The 16,287-nt window shown below is 32.1% G+C and overlaps 1 protein-coding gene across 2 annotated transcripts; it reads left to right on the forward strand.

The window, feature by feature from the left end:
- Positions 1–12,541: 12,541 nt before the first annotated feature.
- On the forward strand, positions 12,542–15,315 carry LOC143078375 (M-phase inducer phosphatase 1-B-like). Of its 2 annotated transcripts, none has more exons than XM_076253255.1 (2): positions 12,542–12,630; positions 14,292–15,315. In XM_076253255.1, the coding sequence occupies exon 2, from the start codon at positions 14,306–14,308 to the stop codon at positions 15,242–15,244; it is 939 nt and encodes a 312-aa protein (XP_076109370.1). In that variant the 5' UTR covers positions 12,542–12,630; positions 14,292–14,305; the 3' UTR covers positions 15,245–15,315. The 2 variants fall into 2 exon arrangements, with proteins under 2 accessions (XP_076109370.1, XP_076109368.1); XM_076253253.1 differs by lacking the exon at positions 12,542–12,630 and adding an exon at positions 13,594–13,658.
- The last annotated feature ends 972 nt before the right edge of the window (positions 15,316–16,287 follow it).

Below are 16,287 nucleotides of genomic sequence, written 5' to 3' on the forward strand. Positions count from 1 at the left end.
AGTCAAGGAGAAAAGGGAACATTCAGAGTTTCAAAGATGGGAGATAAGAAAGCCACAAAAAATAAAACAATCGTATTTTTAGGGCAAAAGCTACAAAAAGCTCGAATAAGAAACAAAGTCTCTATAAACTACGAAGAAGATCATTGAAGATCCCAAATTCCGAAACATTTTACGAAATAAAGGAATAGGGCAGTAAGAACGCTTACAATTCATTAATTTCTCTTAGATTTTCCCTATTCATACAAGATAATACACTTGCAAATGAATAATTCTTCAACGAAGGTTTTTATGAGCACATGTACAGATTTGTTGCAACAATAATAATCTATCAAATGAATATCAAATTAATCATATCTGAATATAAATTAATTGTTCTTTTTGTGTGTGTGTTTTGGTCGCGGGGGATGTTAAAATGGAATAAACACTGACACTGATAGGTTAAAATTGTCAAATATGTATATAAACTCATCATAGATATTATATTCTTCTTTAATAGATAAAAAGCATTTAATTATTAGACACAAAATAAAAGAATATGAAGAATTTATTTCTGCATGTTACTCTTTAGGCCTGATTCAGAATGTCATTGCATTTATTTTGTCAAATGTGTCCTGCAAAAACCATCCATAGAGTTAAAAGCCATAGTGCTGTCCTTCGTCAGAGTTTGTGTTATATTGTACATCTTGAGACACAGACTTTTTTTTCTAGATATGTTGGACGGTTCATAGTGTTTCTGATCTGATACCTTACATGATGACAAAAGTATACTATGCGAACTAATGGAATCGTTGTGTTTTGTATGATATATATTTGTAATTTTTTTTTATAGGAATATGAATTAAAACAATAACTGTTTTTGTGTCGGTAAATGTTTTGTTTAATTTGCTTTTGAGTTAGTATTGGCCTCCGTGAATACCAGTTTGTCCAAAATCAATCGATACACATATATAAGACAATATCAATCAAAACACAGTAATAGTATAAGTTATCTACGTTCATATAAACGTAGATAACGAATTTATCCCCGGTCTTAGTCCGAATCGGACGAGTTTTATGGAAATTCGGGTACAAAGTGTAACGTGAAAACAACGTTTTATTTCATTATCTAAAAATGTTTTACTGAAATTTGGAAATTTTACATATTTTTTACGGGGTGTAGGGTACTACCTTTGGTAGAACGCTACAGGTAGTCAAATATAAGACGTTTTTAATACGGAGACAGAGAAACTGGATTGAGTCAAATTTGGCGCTCAATGTTGTGAGAGTTACGTCGTAGATGGTGTGAATTCAACGTAGGTCATTTGCATAGCTAGGTCAGTAGTCCAATTCCTTGAAAATGTGGCAGTCAAGAACTGCATTTAATGAAATGAGTGTAAATGATCGGCATAATAGGACAAAATCGTTAATGAATTAAATATTTGATTACAAATATCATGGATAATCTACAGAATTCAATATTTCACAAGGAGCAATCATGGAACTAAGGAAAACATGCGTGAAGTTCCCCGGGATAATGGTTAGCAACGTCCGGGGATAAGGGTTAGCAACACCCAGGGGCTATGGGCTTTGTAACGATGTGCGTTAACCAATCAAAATCCTAGATATATACTAAGCCGGGGATAATATATATTATCCACCTATGGGTGATAATTAAACAGTGTGTACAACGCTAAGTTTCCTGAATAATAATAATCCGACACAATTGAAAATTGTATTCAAAAAAATTCTTTAAATATAGAGTTTAAACGATATTCAGGTGTTTTATTCAAATCACATCGGACGAACGCGGAAGTGATTAAATCATGAAATATAACTGTATGTTTTTTTTTATTGGAAAGGTCAGAAAAGACACCACACATTTGATAAATGATCTAGAAACTGTAACGTAATTCATTATGTATAAATCTTAAAATCAATATTAATTTTGTAATTAAATAAAGGAATCTGTAATAGTTCCAGTAGAAATTCCTTGAAATTTAGCATATGTTTTATGCTTAAGGCACCCCTCTTAGACTAGCGGAATACGGGATTAACAACGTTCGTCGTTAGTTACGCAAGTTATCTCCCCTACTGCAAGAAAGGACACACGAAAGAGAAACTACTTTTTGCAGTCTATCATGAATCCAACAAGCAAGCCTGTGCTGTCTTAAAATCTCATAGAAATTATCTAAATTACTCCAATTAGAAATCAAAGCATTCTGTACGTTGTTCCGTGTGCAGCCTGACTTTAAAACACTGTTTCTTTTGTTTTATACGCGTAGGAGAAAGCATTTCGTCTTAAATTTTATGATATCAACAGAGAGAAAAAACACCTCACAACAAAATTATAAACAAATAAACAAATAAACTTGTAACAATTTTACTTAATTTTAATTAAAATGAAACCGGAATTGACCCAGAAATATCGTTTTAAAAAGCCGTAGACGTACTAGTCTTGAACGAAAAACACAGTACTCAAAGTCAAGTTTTTATGATAGGTTACAAATAATTAGTGAAAGACGTGTGAATTTTTAAAATTGTTGAATTAAAAAGACGTTGACATGTTCGTATTTTGTGCAATTGAAAATTTTAGGACATGGTTTATATTCATGTAAAAAAATCAGACGATACCAAGAGAATAATTTGACCACTAGTGCAACACTTACAAGTCGGAAGAAAAAAGACGGGAAACAAACAAAAAATAAACAATTAAATCAGGCCCAAACAATTACTTAGTAACTTAAAAGTTGTCTCACTCTAACATTTATCTTAGAATAAGTAAAAACTGTCATTCAACTCTCAGTTTTCAACTTTTTCTGCATGTGCAGAAAATAAACAGGTGTCTTCTATTCCGTACGCAATTTATGGGAAAACTAAATCTAAATTTAGAACCAAATTGAAATGGAAAGTGCACATGTAAGATAAAATATAACATGTCATTTCTTCTTTATTAAATTCCAAATTCGAAGAGTATTGAAGCAAAATCTGTTTTCTTTTATTGTGCCTGTGTGCATCATTCAAAATAAGAGAATGCAATTTTGAAGTAACAAGTCTCAATTCAAGATTATGAATGAATAGAATGATATAGTATTACGAAGGAGGGATAGGACCTTTTTCGGGACTCCGGGATCGGGTGTTTTTAAGCTTGGGATATCAGGATTGACCCTTTCGGGATCCGGGAATTCTGTTTCCGAAATTCTGGATGTCGGAATTTAAATTTATTTAAATTCGGGACCTCGGGATTTCGTGTTTTTAAGCCCGGGATTTCGTGATCTGGACCCCTCCTTCCCGCCTCCCTCTATTACGGTTTAGGAAAAGAGGTCAGGAAAGTTTTATGACACTTGTTACTGCAATTTAATATTTAGTGGAATGATAGGTGGAATGTGTTCAGACTATTACATTTCGATAGCATTTTTAAGATTATTTTTTTATAAATTTAACCAAAGTTTACTGCAAGGGATGTTTAACGACCTGGATGATCGCACTCGGTAAGCTCTATGCTTTCACCTAGTTCATGATCATACAAGAATTGAGAAGCCTTTGATTTACTAGTCTTATAATATAAGGCTTTGGAGTTCATATCATTTACATTCAACGTTTTTTATCGAATATATCTTTTTTACTCTCAATGTTTACCCCCCCCCCCCCAAAAAAAAAGGTATTCGATAAAAAAAAAAACCAAAAAAAAACGTTGAATGTAAATGATATGAACTCCAAAGTCTTATATTATTGTATAATCATGAACTAGGTGAAAGCATAGAGCTGGTTGTAATTCACTTTGGTTTAATTCTGTTACTTCACAACATGGTATTTGTTTTCTGTAAATATTTTTATATAAGGCGGTTGATTTTGTCAGCTGAGTCTTTGGTTGCCTACATACATGTATTATGTTTTTTCCTTCAATTGTTGAAAACAGTATGGTTGTTTATAGTGTTTGCTTACATCGACTTGATTTAACCAGTGGCAGTTAGTTGTCTCATTGGAAGTCATACCACATCTCCTTGTTTTTTCAATATTATATAAGTAGGGAAGCTATGCCTTTGCATTATGCAGAGACAATATTCGTACGGCACTACGCTATAGGTGAACCCGTGTAGCAACACATTATGAATAATCGCCATGCATTACACTGAGTAAATTCTTATAAAATTTTATTAGGTAAATTTTTAAAGCATCGAACATGATAATTACATTCTCATGAGGTCGCCTTTTTGTACTTTCTTCTATATCATTAATTTTACACCAGTTAATTAAAATCATTACACTATACACATAACTAAAGCATTTCCCTATACACAATGTTATTGTATAACAGTACTGGGTATGTTCCTGTCGTAATTGCACTAGGTAAGTCGATCTCAAAAGTATCATATTAGGTGTATGTTTTCATTTTGAATATGTATGAAATATCTGCGACGGGAAGTTCTACCTACTCCGATCTTTTCTATTTTGTTAAAATATATTAGGGAGTCCTTCTTTTTAACATCATTACGGCCTAAAAAATTCTGAAGATTAAATGAGGTCAACACGTTTTAAATTTCAAGCGTCCGAAGCGCTTTTCTGGATTAACCTTGATATAGAACACTAGAAAAATGAAGCTAATATTAACCAACCGGATATAGCGTCATGATAGATGCTCTGCAGCAGAGTACTTAGACAGGATTTGTATTGCTTGTATCGGTATTGATTACCACTTATTGCAAATGTCAGCGGAATGGACATGTAATATTTTTTGAAGTACTTTATTGACGTTTTTTTTCAACTAACTATCTGCTGTATTCCTTTTTCAAACATTTTCCATTATAATGCTCCAAAAGTATAAGGAGACATGTTAATATTTTCTATAGCCAATAAAGAGGAATTAAGGTTTTTTCAACTTCATTTACATACATGGAACCCTGCTCCATATGAAGAATCGACATTGATTCCTGAAAGTTATATGTTTGATTTGAAAAGATACATCGCCAACCACTTCTATATAATGTATATACCTGTAGTCTCTCTAAGAGTGTTTCACGAGCGCGTCCCTCTATTTTATTCTCAAACATGTTGTTCTCTGGAATGAAATAATTCAAGCAAACTGAATACTCAACACAATAAATCAGTCTGCTAAAACAATGTATGAAACAAGGTATAAGATTATCACGTGTCCATTCGGATTTTGGTAGTTCTTCTGATATCCAGAAGATAATTGTTTTTAGGAAATATGAACATAGCAAATCTTCACATTCAGGGTAATAAGCTATTACATGTTTCAACAGAATTTCTAAGAGTACATAACACCATTTGAGTGTGTTTTAATGAATGTATTAAAAGTGTTTCTCCAACCGGAAAAGATATTCGCCATTCTATATTTTCTTTTGGTGATCCCTTAACCCCGACTGGAACAAAAAGAACCCCATGTGTCATGATACTTTGTTTCAGATCATTTCCCGGCCACTCATTATTTGATCGTCTTGTCCACTCCATTGCCGGTGATATCCAAGTTTTACAGTGAAAGCATAATGCTAAGTCAACTGTACCCATCCTTGTCAGATACACATGGCCCATGAATTTTAGTACATTTACCAAACAAGAAGTTTCGTTTCAAAATTCACTCGATAAATAATAGTTACCATCATTTCGCAACATGCACGATTAAAGCCCCGACCGCAATGAAATAGTTGCAACTTGGTAAAACCAGGCTTAACATCGTCTGTTTCCATTGCAAAATATTTTTGTTCGAATTTAAATCGGGTGTAACATTTTCAAACACCTCAGCAAAATTTAGTACAAACATCATATCTAAATCGCTACCTTTCATCTCAATCCCTTCTCCATAACTTCCATTGGTGGTATCGGTCGAAAACTCGGTACTTGATACATTGTACCGGATTTCATTCAGCAATCTTATTGTTTTCAGATGATTGTCCGTTCCAACTATGTTATGACACAAATAACGATTCAGTGCCATTGAAGACATTTTTGTAATTATAACTTGGTTTGAAAACATAAGATAGAATTTAATGATTAAACTATCTTGGCAATAAATAACATGCCGGTGACACTACGTTAGAATAGACTATTTATATTGATTATTCAATAGGTGTTATTTTCTCTGGAAATATGTGAAATAACTAGAGAAAAAACGGCGGGAGCACTGCTAGAAGACTATATGATTTTTTTATGGTGATACACAGCGTGCGTTCGTGTTTAGTTTGACAGTTCCTCCTCCATAAGAGTTTGAATGTTCAATTAGTAGCCTCTGTCTCTGTGTTTCACAAGTGGTTGTAGAAAAGAAGAAATAACTCAGAGAAGAAAAAAACAACCTAGAACACTGATGACTAAAACATTTTTCAGTTGTGCTAATTTGTCGTATTGTTTTATTTTCGAAAGGTGCCAGTCAAGTTCTGTCTCTGTGTCTTACGGGTGCTCCAATAACAGAGGAAATAACTAAGAGAAGACAATCTTCAGTGTGCGAGTTTGGTGCGAGTTTGTAGTATTTAATTTCGAGTGGTGCGAGAACTGTCTCTGTGTAACACGGATGCAACGAGAAAAGAGAAATTTACTAAACGAAGAAGAAAACAATCTAACTCATTTGTTTGAGTTTGTTATATTTTATTTTTTAGTGGTGCGTGTTTGATAAAGTGATGCAAGTTGTTGAAAAATTTGAGAGTCGGCCAAGGTCGAGTTGTCATAAATTCAAGACAAATTGAATACAAAAACATTCCGCCTGCTTACAAAACATAAAGGATAAGGAACCAGCCACGGAACTTTATATGAGGTTTAATTAATTAACCTACGTTGATTTAAGCAAATACTTCCTGAAATTATAAAGTACATTATCTACCTCAGACAATCGTCGGCTCTCAGACAAACCGGCTTAAAAATTTTGGTCTACAAATTTAATAGTATAAAATAATTTAATTCAATTTACAAATGATTTAAAAGTTTTTCAATCATACCCACAGAGTAGAACGCCACATGCGGGGTGTCGGCTATGTTTGACACGGGGTGGCAATTTCGAAGCGAAGAAAAACAATAAAAGTAAGTAAAAAAATATCTTTTTTTAGAATTCTTAGTACTATGTAATGTATTTCACGGAAGGAACTGAATCATAATCTATATATAGCTATATCCTGCAAGAAAAAGCAGTCGTTTTCAGTGTTCTGTTTCCTCAAACATCCCCTCCCCCAGTTTTCCGTTTTGCAGATTTGGAGGCTTCATATGCACATTTCTGGATAAAAAAAACTACTTTAAACGACTTCCTCCCGTATCATTTATATAGAAATGAATTCCTATTATGGAATTTAACCAAATATCAGCTTCTTACTTAAAATTCATTTGTTTTAAAACTAGTTTTTCATCAAAATATAAAGTGTCGCTCGGGGTTTCCGATTTTGCATCTCAAGGGGTAGAGGCTTTTGATAAAAATAGAATATTTTTACATATAAATCGGTCTTTATCTGATACCTTTTCGTTCAAACACATCTCCTATATTATAATTACACATTACAAACTGAAGGCACTTCATTTTGCCTGTTTTTTAGTCTTATAAAACATGTGTTTTTTATTTCATGAAAAGTAAAAAATGACTCAAAATATTTGTAAAGCTGGAAAATGATTTCTTTTCCTTTTCAGTTACTATCATTGTTAGAAAAAAGTCACGACTGTGGCTCAATTCACAGACACATGGAGGAAAATCACAGAGCAGACATCCATAATAGATTTTCCCGAAGCCACCAACAGTCAAACTCCATAAAAGTTTATCACCAGCTTCCTTTCAAAACTCGTGCACGCCACTAAAAGCACTCACTCCAAAACGAGCTCGATTACTCTCTCAAATGGAACACTCACCGGCATCTTTAACATAAAATGATAATATAGCTTCAAGGAGACCTGAAGACGATGACACTGCTATTCTTAACAATTTCAAAACAGAGATCCAAAATCTTAAAAAACTTAATCTGGCTGCTGATTCCTATCTTTTATCCAAATGGTAAAAAAATAAATTTCCTTTAGACAATATTTACTATACTATATATAAAAATATTAATTTTCGCGAACCATTTAGGTCACGGAAATTCCAAAATATGGCATCAGTAAGGAGAGTTGTGCAAATAATGTAAATACACAGAACCCCGTCCAAACTTTCTTTAGCTAATAGTATTCATCATTTTCTATTTTATATGTACTAACAACATTCCATTTTTCTATAATTTCGATTAAAAAATTCCAAAATCTGAGTTAAAATAGGTCGAATGACCCAAATAAACATTTTGATTGGTTGAAGTACTGTGGCGTCGATGATAAGCATAGCAAGCCTCGATGTAAAGCACACGCTTCACAGGAATAAGGAGAGTTTTACAAATAATGTGAATACACAGATCCTCCATCCTATTTATGTTTTACTGAAAATGTTGCAGTGTTCATCATTTTTGTTTTGATTCTGCTAACAACATTCCATTTTTTCTATAATTCCGATTTAAAGATGTGGAAACCCGTCACAATAAAAATAGATGACATCAATGATTTAAAAGCAACGCAAAAAAATCCGTTAATATAAACATGTTGAACTTCGACCCTGGGTTCAACCGGGGTTATTAAAACCGATTCACAAATAAAGATCTCCTTGCGCTCAAATGTAATTCTTAGTGAAGTACATTTATACGGGTAAATTCGTTTACGGAAATTTATACACACTTTATCATTAATATATTACCAGGCTTTTGCATATTCACGTTTTTTTATGCTCAACTTTAGTGAAATTCAATTCTATACATTTTTTTTTTACGTAAAGCAATAGGAGTAAGAATATTATTTCGCGCCAATTTAACCAGCATCATCACCATCATCAAAATTATTTACCGTTATCGTTGTGAAATTTCAGTTATATATAGTTTATTAATTAGAGAAATTTTGGTACTTATTAATGTTAAGTTCTACTCATGTGCTTCTCTAGACCTTTTTGACGGTTAGTTTTATCCCATTTATCTCAATATTATCCCCGATGACAGAAATGTCAACCCGACCTATTCGTGTCAAAAGTGAAAATCGATCTATTTGATGAACTAATTTCTTCATAAATTGTACATGCATTATTTCTGTATTATTTGATAACCAAGCACATTCACGTTGCATGTTTGCATGATAAATGGGTTATGTATTAGTGGATTGTAAGGGCGATGCAACATGTGAGGTCTGCGCGATCACGTGACATTATTATTTGTAAACAAACATGCTCCCCGTGTAACACGTGTCTGAATTATCCTTTCAAAGTGTTATGAATATTTCAATCACACAGTGTAGATACTATTCTGTACGCTATCCGGAAGTCGCGATTTTCGAAGCGATGATTTCCAACTGGCTCACAGGACGTTTTGCCTATGGTAACTTTTCTCATCATTTGTTTACTCCTATATCTACAAAGTGCTTTGAACATCTTCAAGGTATATATAGCATCATACATATGAGTAACTGTAACAAAAACATGCATTAGAATATAAAATATACGTGTGCATCACATCAACTTGGTAGTATTCTCACAATAATTCTTTTTGTGAGACGGTCAGATTTTTATTAAAAAGAATAACATCAGAAATGTGGTTTCTAGAAACAACAAAGAGGTTTTGGAAAACTAACTACAGACGTTTTCACGGTAAATTTTCATATTTTATGAAGAACAAAAAATATCATTTGATGTAAAGGATGTCGGTAAGTGTTTCATTTGAGAGCGTTATCGAGTTCGTTTTGGAGTGAGTGCTTTTTGTGGTGTGTACGAGTGCTTTTGAAAGGAAACTGGTGATGACTGACTTTGATGAAGTTTGACTGTTGCCTGGTGGCTCCGAGCACATCTTTTATGGATGTCTGCTTTAAGATTTTGCTCCATGTTTCTGTGCATTGAGCCATAGCCGTGACTTTTTCTGACCATGATAGTAACTGAAAAGGAAAAGAAATCATATTCCGGCTTGAAAACAAAATATTTTGAGTATTTTTTTTTTGACTTTTCATGAAATCAAAATCACATGTTTTATAAGACTAAAAAACAGGCAAAACGAAGTACCTTCAGTTTTTTTTATATATTATAAAATATAGTAGATGTGTATGAACTAATAGTTATCAGATAAAGACCGATCTATATGCAAAAATATTCTATTTTTATCAAAAGCCTCTACCCCTTCACATTTTTTATTATTTTGCCCATTATATTCGGACATAAGACAAGAACTGATAAAATCATTTGGAAGCCTTAAACTAACGCTACCAATGGATACCGAATTTCAGATCTATTAAATGGCTCCAATACGATTTCAAATGAAGAAAACATTTATATGTTTCTCATGGTACAAAGGTTCATTGTTAAATCTAAAAGGTTTACTAATTCACACAATAAACCTGTATAAACATTTCGTCTTATCAGTTGCATGTTTCTTTACTTTTCAGTTCATTATGTAACACAACTGACTTTATCAATATTTTTATTATGTAGCAGAGCATGTAGTTTTGATTTATTTGTGTATAATGTTTTTGATTTATCAAGTAGACGGATTAATATAAGCACTTGTTGCTTGTTTCTGAATCATATTTGTGTATGTGTTTATAAATATACTTGAATTATTTATAATAAAATATTGTTTACACCAAATTCAAGCAGATTCGAGATTTTTTTTTACGATTTGAGACCAAAATAATGTAAATGCTGAATAAAAGGTAAAAGTCCGAGTCAGCCTTTTCCCACCATTTAAAAAAAATCAAATATCTCGAAAAGGAGTTCAATACCCTATTAATATATTTGTAACAGTTTCTTAACTAAATTAATTCTGTTCTGACTTATAGTCTCAATTTTAAATTCTTGAGGTTTTTTTAATGCACCTAAGTACATCCTTTCAATTTGGGAAATCAAAAACATTTCAAATCCGCTATTTTAGTATTTATTAAATACATATACATGTAAGACAACTTATTGAGACTTTAATTGCTTCTTTTTTTTTTGTGAATATGTCCTTTTTTCTTGAATCGGTGCATTAAATGTCCATGTTTTTTTTTAATAATTTTGTTTGCCATAACCAATAAAAGAACAAAACCGTTTTATATTTATTTTTTTCAGTGGTCATAATAAATTCCAAATGAAAAAAAATATAGAAAGTATCTAAAGATTATCAAGTTGAACCAATATAAAAAAAATATATTCAATTTGTTATAATCATATCAGTGTTTTCGTGACAGAAAGCTCACATTGAGTAGTGCGGGAGGTTGTGTGTTTAATCAATGAAACTGTATTGCCCTGCTTCCTCGTAAAGTCAAGAGCAATGGCTGATCGGCTTTTAGTCAGAATAATTTGTTCCGACCAGATGACACAAGTATTATTTTGTATTGACTGTCACCTTGTGAATTTGCAAATAAAAAATACAACTCTGTGTATATAAGTAGGGTTTGTTTTTATAACTCTTTAACGTCTTTTATTCGTGAATATACATGCAATATTTGCCGCTGGACATTAACCATAGCTAATCGAGAATTCGGTTACATTGTATAAATGAGCCAGTTCAGTTGCCAAACTGAAACTGGACAGTTAATATTCAAACCAGTTTATTAATATAGTTTTATTGTATAATGTGTTGTTATTGAATAAATGTAGATCAGGAAAGATTATATACATGTACAATGTGTGTGTGTGAAAACTAAATTATTTTTAAAATAGGTGCAAATGTCATACGCCCCTTCCATAACGGTGAAGCAAATCATGATATCGTCTGTAAAGTTTTCGGAGGGAGGACTTCAACTTTAATTTTTAATGCATTCAATAACTTCAAAAAGTACAACTTTGTTTTCTTTTTCTCAAATATATCTTTTCTTTGGAAAAAAAAAGACCAGGAATCCAGTATTATTTGAATTTTGTGGCACTTCAGTATTTTTTCTTATATGATAGTCTGTAAGCTTTATAAAAGGCCGCAATATTCCATAGCAACCTGAGACTATAGCTAGTACCAAGTGCACTGATGTTGCGGGGGTATACCACCCCTTCCTTCATAGTCGTTCAAATAAATTATCATTTTCAACTTTATTTCAGAAAAAAAAAATGAAATTTTGGAAATTCTGCCCTTAAACACAACCATTGTCGGATAGGGTTAAACATTTACACAATACCTCTTTCATAAAAAAACTGTATAATTTTGTCAAGAATTCTGAACAAGGCTTGCACATTTTTTTCTTCATCTCACCAATACACACGTCCTCATTGTTATGTCAAGTCAAAAGTGAGAAGAGCCTCTAAAAATAAATGAAATTTGTAAATTGTAGAATTTTCAATAAAAAAATACAAATAAAATTAACATTGAATAATAGTCAAAACATAGAAGGACCTACTCCATAATTGTAATTAACACACCTGTTAGATCAATTAACAAGACTTAAACAACATTCAAATTGCATATGTCTGCTCTAAACAATACCAATTACTTGCTAAGTAAAATACTTAAAAACTCGTTAAGTACTTGTCTTTCGTTTTCTCACCTTTTATAATTTGACATTTGAAATATTATAAATACTGCAGAATTTTCTAATATTTTATCATTCGTTCTTATTGAATTGAAATAGAAAAAAATTAAGGATATACACTAAAGTTAGTTTAAAAACAAGAAATTTCGCAAAGAATTTTAATTCTTTTACCAAGTAAGTACTAGACTAAGTTAAATTTATTTTATGACAAATAATTATTTCACATAAATATTTCAAATTGAATACATCATAGAGTCTAAGACTTGGCTGAATATTTTAAAAGACGTTATCAGAACTGCAACCCTATCCATTTTCAGCAAACACTTGTCTAGTTATTTCTTCGACGTGCTGAACCTTGGCAAATTCCAAAGTGTTAGTTCAAAGTTACTGCACATTGCCGTTTATTTAAATCGTACACATTTGTCCGCTAAAAAGGGGGTATTTTTACAACGGTCACTTTCCGTTAGACAGTTAAATGGTTACGCGCAGTATTTTTTTTTAAGTGTTTATTATAATAATAAAGTAAAACAATAAGCTTTGCTGATTACATGTACAATAGACATTAAGTCTCGATCATTAATATGCATCAAAGTTCGTTTAAAATAAAATTAAGGATTTGTATAGTAAGAATACAAATCCTTGATAAAATAGTGACTATCTTGATCATTTTCATGGGATGATTTTTTTTATTAGCAGTTCAATATTCAAATTCTGATGTCCCTCTTTCCCCCAAAAAAATTCCCCTGAATGATATCGTCTGTAGATTTCGGAGATCCAATCACTGAATTTATTTTCAAATTTATTATAATCGAAATAGATTATTGCAGATACTGTCTTTTATGATATATCATGTATATACAAATTGCCTTACCCTATGGTTAAAATATTTAAAAGATTAACTTTACAGCCATCTTAAAGTGAGACATCTTTGAATGTTCACCCTGCAGACGTCAATTATGCGATTTACCGTTCGTTTACAATATTTTACAACATAATCTGCATGTATGACAATGGAATATACAATATAATTAGTCATAATTACATCTAATAAAGGTATTACAAATGTGAAGTTGTAATTGGGATTTGTTTTCCGCTGAGAATATAAATAGTTGGCAATTACAACATTGGTTATTTTCTGTCTGACATCTGCCAATACTACATGTACTAATACTGTCTGGTCACAATCAAAATGTTCGGAAAAAGTAAGTTTATTTATCAAAATGGATAAGCCTTGCAAAATTATTTTTTTCGGATATGCATAGTTGTTTGTACTATATCATTCATACACCAAAAAGCATGAACAGACCATACAGCATGGGTTTTGTTCATTTTTGGACGTTGTTCGTAACCTAAATATAATATGCACTCTGGTGGCTAGTTGTCTCGTTTGCAATCATACCACATTTCCTTTTTTAACTGATTTGAAGCAATCTAATTTGGTTAAACACGTTTAATTTTTATACATGTACATTTTGTGAATTTGTTCACCTGCAGTGTTTCTTAAAATTAATTTGTGTGCACATTTCTGCACTTTACGGACACACATTCATCATGAACACTCGTAACTTACCCAGTATATAAAACTAAAGATATTTCAAAGGGTTTGAAAGCGAAAAAAAAAAAAAAAAATCCTTATTAGTGTCTGAGGCTAAAAAACATGGGGGAAAAGCTCGGCATGTATAGAAATTCTACTTGCATCTCGTGCTAATATGTTTAACATAGTATTTTTATCTTCATGCAATTATTTGTCAATGAATGATTTCCAGGAAATCTACAAATAGACAAACATCCGTAAATATAACAAAACTTATTTCATTGCTTTTTCTTTTTTTCAGTAACCAACTTGAAGATGGATTGTTCAACCGGAGATAGCTGTCATAAAGTTCTCAAAACTCCAGACTTTATAAAAAGTTTGTTCGACGAAGATTCAGGACTTGGTATGGACTTTGCTGACTTTGACGACTCACCAACACTTAGTTTTCTCAAACCGGATTTTTGCTCAAAGAGAAAGAGAGCCGATAAATTAGACACTTATATCGACTATAACACCCCTGTATCTTACAGTAAGAGAAGGGTCATCAGATCCCAAAAACTTTTATTGAAAAAATCTTTGTCGTTTGATGCACAAGTTCTCGGTACAAGTAAAGACTTGTCTGCTGACGACATCAAGCGCCACGCCATCAAAACAGAAGACGTCTTAGTTCAAGCTGCCGTACTCACTGGAGATGGAAAGAAAGAATGTTGTTTACAAACTGTTCAAGGACACTGTCATGACCTAAGATATATAACTCCAGCCACCATCAATGATGTTTTAAACGGGAAATACAACGATACAATTGGAAGCTTTCGTATAATAGACAGTAGATATTCCTATGAGTTTGAAGGTGGCCACATACCAGGCGCTGAAAATATACATAATAAAGACGATATTTTAGAACTGTTAAAACATCCTAATACTTCCCGTTCAGATGGAAAGCGTGACATAATTATTTTCCATTGTGAGTTTTCTTCCGAGAGAGGACCAAAAATGTGCCGATTTCTTCGTAATAATGACAGAGAACTTAACGCTGAAAATTATCCTTCTCTCTATTTCCCTGAACTTTATATTCTAAAGGGAGGATACAAAGAGTTTTATGAAAGTTATAAGTCACTGTGCACTCCTATGGATTACGTTCCAATGTTAAGCAAAGATCATAAAGATGATTTACGTCATTTCCGGTCCAAATCTAAATCATGGTATGCTGGCCAAAAACGAGTGAGATCATCTTCCGGTCGTCTGTTTTATTGATATAAAATCAAAAGTGCTAAAACTGTATTTATTTGTACTAATTGTATATACCATTAAATTATATCATATTTTATTATTGTACGTGATCATACGTATTCGTTATTTAGTCGATAGTAGATTAATTGGGATAGAAAAACATTTATGATTGAAAGAGCACATTGATTATGATAGGATTTTTTTTCAATTCATTTTTACTTTTGGTTTAAGATTTTTTATTTCTCCTGTTGCCTTTCTTCTTCTTTTTAAAAAATTTAAGTCAGAATTGTTGTCTATAGTGTATCCATCCGACTCGTGGAAATTTAGGTAAAATGATACAACACGTATTCAATGTAAACATACCAAAAGGTAAATGTTCCAGTTTGAACTGTCTTGCATACATTTCTGCATGATTTACTGACTTGAATGTTTATATACATGTTTTTGTCAAGAAAATCAATGAAATATTTGCAACTGAAAGTTAGGAAAACTAAAACAATGATTGATTTATTGTTGAGTGATTAAAAAAGAAAGGCGAAATTTCATCTATAAATGGAAATCAGTTCATTATTTTTTCAAGATTGCTGAAAAAGGAGTAGGTCCAGTAAGACCCCTTTTTGGCTCCCAAATATAGCCGTTTTACAAAATTGTTAAAATGTAAACTTTAAGTTATTTATTGAACAGTAGAATGCTTCTGCTACATAAATATGGGCTGTTTTTGGCAATACAATGCACATATATCGGGCACTAACACCATTAAGTCATGCTAAATTACTGAAATCTTCACAATTCTAGCAATTTAGTTAAATTTTAGACAGTTTCCGTGTTAAACGAAAGTGGCCGCATTCGTGTTCATCCTAAATATTGAAATGTAAGTTGTATTTGATAATAATACATAACATATATAAAGGTTGAGGATAAACACGGATGCGGCCACTTTCATTTTTGACAAAAACCATCTGAAAAGTGACATTTTTCGGTATATTTGGTGGATTTTTCATATTTGAGCTTAAATCGGATCGTTTTTAATGACTAAATTAGTTAGAATCTTTCACATAAATTAATTG

The sequence above is a fragment of the Mytilus galloprovincialis genome, chromosome 6 (genome assembly GCF_965363235.1).
Source record: "Mytilus galloprovincialis chromosome 6, xbMytGall1.hap1.1, whole genome shotgun sequence".
Classification (NCBI taxonomy): Eukaryota; Metazoa; Mollusca; class Bivalvia; order Mytilida; family Mytilidae; genus Mytilus; species Mytilus galloprovincialis.